Genomic DNA, 11,658 nt, shown 5'->3' with positions numbered 1-11,658 from the left:
ATCGCGCTGGTCATCGATGACCACTATATGGCGTTCAACTTGTTCAGATTTCGAGGATACTTTTTAATTATTCGAGTGAATTATACGAACGATGGTCATGTCTGTGACACAGTTTTTATAGTATAATAACCAGACTGATATGCACGTATTATTTGTTATAAAAATTAACCAAGAAGTGTCGATCACAGTGTTGAATGAGTCTTTGTAACATACGAGAAATGCAATATATTCTTTTCTTTTTTATAAAGATCCGAGTATCGAAATGCAGTTTGTGATTAAATTTTTAAGCGTTGGTATCCTATCACTGTTACGCTATTATACGCTGTTACTCATTCGTGTGCACGTCACACAATAAAAATTGAAATGCGAGGACCTCTATTTTATCATACCATATTGTAGATTAAAAAGTTTACATAACTTAACGATCAACGCATAATCTATTCTTAAACGGCGAATCTATTTTACAAATATATAATTTCCGATGTTAAAACCATCCACAACTTCATTTATGAATCTTCTTAAACATATTTTTGAAGGTACATCTTGTAGACTGTATTTAAACTCTCTCTCTCTATACAACCCAATAGAAGGCATGGGCTATTGGTGCTCCGAGAGCCGATGACGTAGAATCGGCTACTCCCACCCGGGCAAGCCAGCCGTGCGTCTGTGTTGGTTGGGTTGCTGCTCTTCGGGCGGATTTTTCATGATTAATAACTAGAAGTCAACGCAAAAGTAGGAATCTGTCTATTTTTTATTTCCGTAACTTACAGTGTCGTAGACTATCATCCGTTTTCCCATCTGTGTTGTCGAATTATCTTTATATCAGTCTAAAAATATTCATAATTAGTCGGTGTAAATTCATTTCAGAAATTAATATGCAATGATCTTGAGAGCGAAATTAAATGATAGCGGTTCCACAATAATTTAATTTATCACTCGGAATCTCCTCAGGCAAAAATTTATCCATTGTCTGTTTACTGTTTAGATATTTCTATTGCAAATTTGATGTTTCTCTGCGATTGTACCGCACATGAATATCTTTAAATTATGAGATACTGAATAAGACAATATTAAATCGAATTAAAGTGTAGAACGTAAACGGGTGAGGGCTTTGAAAATTAGACAAAAAATAATCTTGCTATTTTTTAACTAATTTTGAGTAAAAATGAGTTGACACGTCGTATGAACTCATGATCATTTTAAAGAGATTATCGTGCTTCAAGGAGTACGGAGACTTTTTGACTGACTGTACCTCTGCTGAACGGATTGGTATTGTAGACCTACTTTCATTGTATACTAACAATCCTAATTAATTCACAAGTAACAACTGCCAATTTTAAAATCACAGTTTCTAGCTGTTGGTAGCCGAAAATATTGGAATGGATGTGCCTCTTGAGAAATGTCGAATTTGTTATTTACGTTGTTTGATGGTTTTAGAGCAGTGGTTCTTAAACTTATGTAGTCCGGGGCCCCCCTCTTGAACAACATTTTTTTGCAGACCCAACCAACTTAATTTCTGGCTTAATAATCTCATAGGCACTACGTTATAATAAATACTGGTAAAACTATATTTGCAGTTGAATAAAAATAATTAAATTTTTACTAATTATTGTTTAGTTACGTGAATATGGAATTTAAAAATACTATTATATCACTTTTAACCTATTAAACGCATATTAAGAAAGAAAATAAATTTCAATTCAGTAAACAACTTCTACATATTGCATAGACTAAATCTGTTGGAATGTTAATTCTTGATCATAACGTTCCGCAGCATTTGTACATCTAACTAAAATCAGACATTTCGTATGCAACATTCAAATACAACAGTAATAATTTGACAGCGAACTTGATGCATTTGTGGCAAAAATTAGTAAATTTTTATTTTACAGCAATTCGTTATAATTCACATAAAAAATGTTTATTTTGCATTAAGATCGTTTACTTCACTTTCGATCAACTAAATTAGCACTGGGAAGTTCATTCGTCATTGAAAACAACGTTACAAGAGTATCAAAACAAAACATTTTTCGGGATAATATAATTGGTTCTCGCTCGAAGAGAAGGTGCACCAAAGTGCACGCATGGCTGCCGTCTGGATGAGTCTAGAGTCTAGACCAGTCTAGACTCTAGAGTAATGAAAGCGACGAAAGACAAAAGTGTGAGCACGAACTGGAGTACTGGAGTGCGGAATCGAGGTGAACGATGGTTAAGATGACGTCGTCGTCGATAAGTCGTAGTCAGAGAATCGCCGGGGTGGGGCCTGCTCGTGGAAAGGCGGTTGTAGCCGTAGCTGTGTAAGCTGTAACTCGTTCGTTCAGCTGGGAGTTGGGAGAGTACCAGAGAGTACCAGTAGAACGGCCGTGAGCGTTGCCGAAGAGTGACGTGCTTCTCTTAACAACGAGTGTTCCGATGTGAGTTATGCCGTGCCGGAGTGCCTTATCAAACATGTAAAGAGTTGAAAGTAGTGATATACGAGGGAAACCGATTGCGAAGTAACAAAACACCGGAGAAGAGAACAGTGAGAAAATGTTGTGTGCCCGCCAACGATTCATCTTCGCCGTCGTTCTTCTCTCGCACCTGTACAGAGGTAATATTACCTGTCAGCTTTACCTGTCGCCCGCGAACGTCATGATCACGGCACCTACTATTTAGTCACCATTGATCGTGAGTCAGCTCGGGGGCCAGAGAGAAACAGGTTTTCTCGTATCCCGTACAATCATCCAGCGGCGTTTGTAACCTGCCTTGCAACCATTCACGCTCCATTGGAACTCTTCCACACGGTGTTCACCTGATTCCCTTTTTTCCAAACAGTCCAACAGTATGTACTCCGGTGGTTCCTGCGACACGTTGCGTGCGCGTTTCATTCAGGCGCCGACCTTTTTTGCTTGGAATCATTGTTCCGAGAGACGTGAAAAGTGGCTCGCTTGTCTCGTAATTATTGCGAGATTTGCGAGCATTCGATTGCTAGTGTTGTGACTCGTGCGTAATTTTATGCACATCATCGTTCTATTTTTAACGCTGGATATTGTTACTAAAGTGATTGTTAATTGCGGGATTGTACGCATCGAGATAGCGAGAGAGAGAGAGAGAATTAATGCAATTTTACAAACGGAATGCTCAAATGGTGTAATCTATTTCTATCAGCACACTTTAAATAACATTATTTTTAAATTACTTTTCAAAGTTATTTCAGAGATAATCTATGTTTCAAATAACAATATTTTATCACTAAGTATTTCATACGAAGATTCAATCAATTTATTTCCAATTAAATTATTTATTATTTCTCGAAATAAATTATTTTTTACTTTTTTTTATTTTCACTGACTATTCTCTTTTTTTTGACATTTGATATTATTTATACCTGTACGTATACACTTATATAGATATTATTTAAAAATATATAGACAGTCTCTTGATTTTATTGACATTTATTGTAAATGTTATTTCAGCGACAATTTCTCGATAAACAATTAAACATTATTCTTTCAAATGATCAATTTGGACAATTTATTACTTTCTTAATTATTGGCATAGCTTCAATTTCCTTCAATTAATGAAATGAGATATATGTATATGTATATCATTACTTGAAATACATTATGCGTCAAATACTAACGATAATCTTGATAATGTTAACCCTTACCGATTGGTGAATCATGTCAAAGTCACCAGCAAAAATTGCTGTACCATTATTCTAAATATTGTTTACATTATATGTATATACATATATTTATGTTGTAATCTAATCAATTACCAAGCTAGATTACGTTATCAGATTATTATTAGATTAATATCGCACTATTACATGATATACAATTAGATTGCATTACATTTACTAAATAAAAACAATTACTAAGAACACAAACAATTACTAAGAATGGCATTATTGTAGGTTCGAAGAAATGTTTTCGAGTGAGAAAATAGCTCCGAGTGCAAAGAGATAATATGAATGAAATATTTGTTTAAATCCTTGTACTCAATTAAATATGTACTTCCCAATTCCCAATGGAACGTTGTTGGTGGACTCTGTCACGCTTAACCTTCTTTTACTCTTACATAGCAGCTGCAATGAATGTTGCATCAATGCATTAACGATGCAAGCTGACATTATTTGAAATTCGGTGTGATGTAATAATGACCGTTGACCTTTCTTTGGTCAGGGTGCAAATGATTTTTTTAGACAAGTCTGAATGCTGTTCCGAGTTTAATCATTCAGGTTCGAATACATGTGTTCGAGCGAGAGCGAGTGTTTGCGCACGCGTGCAGATGTCGGCGTGCTTGGTTGAAAACGGTTTGATCTTCTCGTGTGTGTCGTTAGCCGAGTGCAAGAGAACAAAGCATGTGTGATAAATCATAATAAACCGAAGCCTTGTGTTTATTTATAATGGCGGTCACGGAACATAACCTCATCAATATTAAATAATATTAAAATGGATGCAGGTTCGCGTACGATTGCTGACGATGCTAAGAGTCCTCATTTGATTTACTACGTAACCATGTTAGATTACGTTAACGAGTTATTGATACAGACTTTCATTGAGTTTTCTGGTAACTAATAATAGCGACACTGAAACAGCAGCTAAGGTTTTTACGCGAACTTTACGTGAATCATTTCGGAATGTGGTTATACCGCCTGTACACTAGTGTACACACGCGCGCCCACCTTGCATATACTATACATACATGTACATATTCCCTACCATCGACTTTCTACGTGATGATCCGTAGCAATCATGCGTACCGCAGGTGCACTCGATCGGTTTTCATTTATTCTTTCACGTGTATTTAGTTTTGTTACCTTTTTGAGATTAAGATAACAAGTATCTAATCTTTATTTCTCTAATATACAGGGTGTCCCAGCTAACTCGATTACTGTGAATAACAAATTAAACGGTACATTCTATGAACATTGTAAAACATGAAATTTAAATGGCTTCGAGGAGCCCATCCCATACGGTACTTGCTTTTTTGTTGTTAATTTTCTTGTTATTTTTAAGTGTAATTACCTACTTGTTGTATCGTGAGTCGATACAGTCGATCAACTTCTGATTGTGAGTTAAAATGTATTGACCTTCATATGTCCTACATCTGATCGTTAACGAGATGTTATCGAAATAATTTTCTCGAAATTATTTTTTCTCATGCATTATTGCAATTACACGTAATTGTTTTTGCTGCATATGCATAAAATCCGCAGACTAATAATCAATTTTTATTTCGTCTTTGATTGAATGAAATTGGTAGTAAAGAGAAATTGTAATTAATTATAAAATACATATATAATCAATATAATACTAACTCCAGATAGTATATGTAGTTCTAGCAGCAGCGACGGATCTAGGTCATGGGTTTTATGGGATGCAGCCTAGAGGGTCCCCGTTCGCGGAAAATAATAAAAAGAAAAACAATTTAAATTAAAAACTTGAGACAAAAATAAATTATACCAAAAGACATACATACTTGAGTTAATTCGGGTTAATTGTGTAGGTCTCCAAACAGTGTTGCCCAAAATGAACGGTCCGCCGCTGTTTATGTTTCTCCCATCCAATTTAGCCGTAAATGCCCAAAATCTGCGGTCTACATATAATTAAATGAAAAATGGAAAATACGTCTGGAATGGCATGTGTTTGATATATGCGTAGAAATTATCTAACTAATTGTAAGCAATATTTAACTGTGTCGTCTTCGGCAATAACAAAAGGACTGTATGTATGGTGTATTTATAGGAAATTCCTACACGCAATTACGGATGCACGTGTCAATGGCACAACGATATTGCTTACAATTAGATTAGGTATTGATAACACATAAATTAATACTCTTCTTTATCGCTTGCTTCCCAGCAGTGTTCCAATTAATAATCCTCAATTTAAGCGTGTCGTGCGTATTGTCTTAATTGGAATCGACGAATCCATTATGATCCATCGCATCCCCGGCGTAACTACATTCGAACAAATTCCTATTCAATCGAAATGGTTTTATTTTTATTTGAAGTAAATAGGGTAACTGTACCGGTTACTGCGGTATCATTCTTCAATCGTACTTTATTTTAATATTATTCCTAATTTATCCTGAAAAGATATATTTTAAATTTTCATTAGGGTCCCAAATAAAAAGGTTTTAAAAAATGCCTCTTTTATTTTTGCATTTAACCTTGTAAATTATAATTTTTGGAAAATCTTTTTTGCATACCATTTCGTAAACTAATGCTTCTAATTGATTATAAAAAATCAGGTCGTCTGGTACGTTCATAAAAAAGTTATTTTTTTTTTAAAGGGCGTTCGAATACTTTCGTTACCCACTGTATTTTTCTAAAAGTCTCGTTTCCGGAGTTTTCAAGGTGATCGATATTTTTTCATTGTGAATGTATATTTTTTTCCTAACTATTCGACTAAGAGATAGTAATCTGTGTGTGCGTCGTGTTTGATAGGAAAGGACCATTTGTTTATCCCTTGCCTTTGCCGACTAGTCGCTGGTCGCCTCTTATCGCAGCTGGCTCATATGACGATCTTGTTGTGACACTTGTTCCACACGTTTTTGTTTTGACACTTGTTCTACACGTGTATCGGTTACAAAATGTTTTTGTAATATAATTTGCACAGCTTCTTACTATTACAATCCTTAATTGGCACCCTTAAGTTCCTGTTGGAAAGGGGCGCTGATAGCGACGATATTTGTTACTATCTTTTTAATTTCCATTTTTGGTGATACATAGTTAGCCTTGGTTGTGTTTTTTTGTGATGAATAAATATCTGATAAAAAATGTGTTTTGGTTTTGGTAGAGGGGCGCAAATTATAATTTTGGGCCCAGGCACAAATTTTCCATACCGCAGCCCTGAATAGATACAGTGACACCTAGCTGCAATAATTAATATATCTCGACTGTTTATGTATTTCTTCATGTAGAATCAAAATTTTCTTCATTAATTGCTAGAGATGGGAGATGAATGGAAACGCATTTTTACTCTTAATAATTGTAATTGTTTAGTAGTAACGTCTAAAGTCTTTTATTCGATATAGTTTATTGAAAATATTAAATTGCAAATTAATAGAAATCGTAATTATAAAATACTTTCGTCATTATATTATACGGTTTTGTGATTCACACACACCATATGTATTATCATTTCTCGCAAAAATGAATAAGATCCACAGTCTAGTGCTATCAATGACGGAAAAGCCCATAAAAATATCTATTCTGGAACTATTTCGGAACCGATATCAAACCGGAAATATAATGATTACGGAATTGATATCGGAGCTGATATAAGAATCGTAACCCAAATAGTTGGAATAATCGATAATAATAGGAAATTTCGGTGAATCATAACAGTTAATCGGAATAGAAGTTTTTCATTACCGTTCCTAAAATCGAAATCGATATTATTACAGTCTTTCAGGCCTATTGTGTATTATTGTAATGAAACAAGATAACAGGGTACAATATGACATTTAAATTATATTCCAACATAATTTAAAGTATGACGTTGTTGTGTCAAAGAAACCTATCTTTTTCCTAAACAAAACTTATCGATCAACGTGAGCACCAGCGGCGGATCGTAAATTTTGGGGCCCTGGGCCAACACTGTTTGGGGGGGGGGGCTACCCAATAAAAAGTTGAACAGTGGCCCCGGTGAAAAAGTTCTCACAGCCGTGTACTATTAATTCATTTCTATATGTACTTGTTTGCCTGGTGAAACGAGCCTGCTGGCTGATAATGCGACGGCGCTATCACTAGAGGAAAGAAAGGACTTCCTTCCTACAAACACTCGTACATACATACGCAGAAACGAAACTGGGCGGCACGCGTGCGTTTTTACGGTGTACTATAGCAGGAAAAATTGAACGAAACCGGACCATCCACAGGACATTGCGGCTGTGAATGTCAACTATTACTCTTTACGAATGTTCAGCAGAATGTTCGCACACACAGTACTTTTATCGAAATTCTGCGCATATAAACGTGTAAAAATGGAACGCTGTACAGTACCGTTCAAAAGTTTCGAGGCAGTTGCATGATTCAGTTAGCGGAACGTATACAGTAGAACCTTTTGATCATCCGAACTAATTGGGACCGAGGTGGTTCGGGAAATCGAACAGTTTTAAAATTATTGATTAAATACAAGAGCACTATTGCTGTAATTATAAATGTGATGTATACATATATAGGGCGAACATTATAAAGCGTCACAGACAAATATGTATCTCCAAAAATATTGATTGTACTATTGTACGCAAAAATGTTTCAGATGGAAGTTGTTCAGTACCGAGGGGGGCATCATGTGGTGGGATTTTTATTTTTCTCGATGGACACTCCAAGGTGAGGTGAAGGTCAATTTTCTTTTTTTAAATGGAATGTTTTATTTTTTATACCATAGATCGATAGAGTGTCAAATTCTAAATATATAAAAGTGTTTACCTCCATATGTCCTAAACCTAATAGTTGACGAGATATTATCCAAAGAAGAAAGAAAATTGTTTCAATAATATCTCGTTAACTATTGGGTTTAGGACATATGAAGGTCAACACTTTTATACTCGGAATTTGATACTCTATCGATTTATGGTATAAAAAATAGGACATTCCATTTAAAAAAAGAAAGTTGACCTTCACCTCACCTTGGAGTGTCCACCGGGAAAAATAAAAGTCCCACCACGTGATGTCCCCTTCGGTACTGAACAACTTTCATCTGAAACATTTATCCGTATGATCAATATTTTTGGAGATATTCGTCTGTAATGCTTTATAATGTTCAGCCTGTTTACATAATGCTAAAAATATACATATACATATGTATACACATCGTATACGGAGTGGGTCACCACATATTACCACTTCGATTTACATTTCTGTTAGTATTCCTAACGGAAAATGGTTTAAGTAGGCTTGACTGGTATCAAGAGGGGCAGATTCTAACTAATAGTTCTTTTTCATAGGTGGACGCGTAGAGAACATACGAAGGTCATTCACTATTTTTCGGATAATCGAGGTTCTACTGTCATTTCACGGCCATGCGTCGCGTCTTCCGTAAGGCTGTGTACGAGACGTAAACCTGAATACATATCGTGTTTCAAGTTTCAAGGTCATCAAAATCGGTAGGGTGTGGCCTAAAGTAAATAATATTTTTACTAAATATGTTTACAATTCGTTTGAGATGGGTAGCAGCAACTTGAGGCATCTTCGGTCTTTCCCCGTATCTCTATTTGCGAAATGAGAACGCAACAAACCACTGTGCACATACCAGGGATTTATGAGTTCGATGAATTACATCATCGCTCGCATCAGCACTCTTATCTATCATCACCCAATCACAATCATTCTTATTTTTATTCATTTTTAATTTTAGTTACACTTTAGTTACGCTATTTAGCTACACGAATCTAAAAAAACTCCTATTAGCGTAACTGCGTCCGAAATGTAACGATATTACAAAAATTTCGTTATCATACGACATTTAAACTTTTTAATGCACAAATAACTGTATTGAAATTTCAGAAGGAAATATACTTCCGTACAAAACGTTAGGTTTGTACGAGTATGTAGTATTTTTGTCTTGAATGAGAATGTGCAAAGAATGATGTTTTTTCGTCAGCTTTATCGATGTGACGATAATTGTATCATTCGTGTTTGTTCAGTGAATGTCGCGTTTTTTGGTGGTATGGTTTCCTGTTATACGCTTCTCGTATTTGCACTACTTGCGACAGTTATTTACCATATATACTCTCTGTCTCTCTCTCTGTCTCTCTCTCTCTCTCTCTCTCTCTCTCTCTCTCTCTCTCTCTCTCTCTCTCTCTCTCTCTCTCTACTAGGTACTTATTGTTAGCTGAAGTTTGGTAACAAAATAAAAATAGATTTTTTAAAAATACCACGTTTTTAAAACGGACTAAAAAGTATAAAACAATTTTTCCTAACCCCATACAGATAGTCCTGAAAATTTGTGATTGTGAATTTTGAATAGCTATGAAAATACTTGCAAGATTTAAAACGAAAAACGTGGGGCGCATGCAACAGATAATATTGATGCATCGATAATAGAGTTCGCGGCAGCTACTCTTTACACTCCTGACTATTATCTTGCGCCCCACGTTTTTCGTTTTAAAAAAATCGCCACCGGATGGCCCCCTTCGTACTGTGCAATTTTATTTCAGAAAATATTTCTGTGAAACTCTTATAGTTTCGAAGATATCTGAAGAGTGTTAGTACAGTTATTGCCCCACCCTGTATATTATTTATTACAGTTCACAAGTAGAATAAATATATCAGATGCATCGTTGCAATGAATTACACTTTGTCGTTGACTGATTTCTCTTGTTCCTAGACTCGACAGCTCTACAACTAAATGTATCGGGAAATGCGGACATTATTAAAAATGAAGGCGACCCATTGCTGCTACTGTGCTCGGGTGAAGCGGATATTTTCTTTACGTATCCCACTAACTCGTCGGATTCGGTAAGTACTTGATTAACAAAATAATAGTAGCAGAACAAAATACGAAAGCAACTCTGATACATATCGTGATAACAGAACTCTACATCTCCAATGGAAATAATTAAATCCCAAGAAGGGCAAAACGGTACCTACAAATTTGAGCTCCGGCGACCAAAAACAGTGTTTGGGGACACTGGTTGGTATGGTTGTTCGGATCACCCCATCGATGCTACCGTGGGTTCTTATCCCGATCCAGATGTTACCTGGGCCTACGTTTATGTTGAGTGTAAGTGTATGTATACACTCTCTCTCTGACTTCTACTAAACCACAGAAGTTTATGCAATGTGCAGTGTTCGTTTCAGGTCGGAGATCCAACCGGAGTAATAAAACTAACAGCATGTTTGACTATCAAAATTCTAAACACACAAACGTAGAATTAATCTGTCTTTTGTCCATCCAGTTGCTTTGCTTGTTTCTTTATCTCAAATAAACTATCAATATAGTCTATCCTCTTTTGTAGCTTTCTCGCTTCCATAATTTTATAAGATGTACACCAGGCTCTCGGGCAACTAGTTCCCCGCTGTGACTTCACGACTCCCACTACCAGCGTACCGGTTCCCCCCCAATATCAACTATTTCATATTGCCCCTTGCCCCTATCGTGCATTGCATCGCGTGACTGCGAAGATACGCGGCCTTTTAATCTTCCCAACCTTCCCCTACAATTCACAGGAGTTTGGTGGGGAAGATCCAGGAGTAGGGAGAGGAGTCGTCTACGGCTCGTGAGCCGCAAGTTGCCCAGGTCTGGTGTAGATTAATATTTAAACTTTCTCTTCTTCGTCACTGTATACTGTCGTACACTACCGCTCAAAACTATGTGGACGCTCGCGAAATGTGTAATAGCAACGCCTAAAAGTTACTTGAGCATCGAAAATAGTGACTAAAATCGATCTTTATTACATTTTTTATGGAATATCGAATAGTATTTGTATCGAAAAATTCTCTGAATTCGCTCTGCATCGTAGAAATGAAACAAGAAGTGAAACTTGAAATCCTTCCAAGCACCGAGACCGTTCCACTATAGATTTCGTATTTGTGGATAGAATATTATTGCATTTTCATTATATAATAATTTGTACATAACAATAAATTCTATTGTGCTATGATACCACACAATATACATAATAATACTACTAATAATAATAATTACAAGTGACAAAATT

At 35.9% G+C, this 11,658-nt stretch overlaps 1 protein-coding gene across 2 annotated transcripts in view; it reads left to right on the top strand.

Moving 5' to 3' along the window:
- Positions 1-59: 59 nt before the first annotated feature.
- Pvr (PDGF- and VEGF-receptor related) overlaps positions 60-11,658 on the top strand; it is a 29,343-nt gene continuing 17,744 nt past the window's right edge. For both annotated transcript variants that reach the window (XM_076421091.1, XM_076421090.1), the window contains exons 1-3: positions 60-2,590; positions 10,326-10,456; positions 10,532-10,721. In XM_076421091.1, coding sequence (XP_076277206.1) covers positions 2,530-2,590; positions 10,326-10,456; positions 10,532-10,721 — 382 coding nt within the window. In that variant the 5' untranslated portion in view covers positions 60-2,529. The remainder of the gene's footprint in view (positions 2,591-10,325; positions 10,457-10,531; positions 10,722-11,658) is intronic.

The sequence above is a fragment of the Lasioglossum baleicum genome, chromosome 3 (assembly GCF_051020765.1).
Source record: "Lasioglossum baleicum chromosome 3, iyLasBale1, whole genome shotgun sequence".
NCBI classification, from domain to species: Eukaryota; Metazoa; Arthropoda; class Insecta; order Hymenoptera; family Halictidae; genus Lasioglossum; species Lasioglossum baleicum.
The sequence above is the reverse complement of the archived record's forward strand: the minus strand, read 5'-3'. Positions and strand labels throughout refer to the sequence as shown.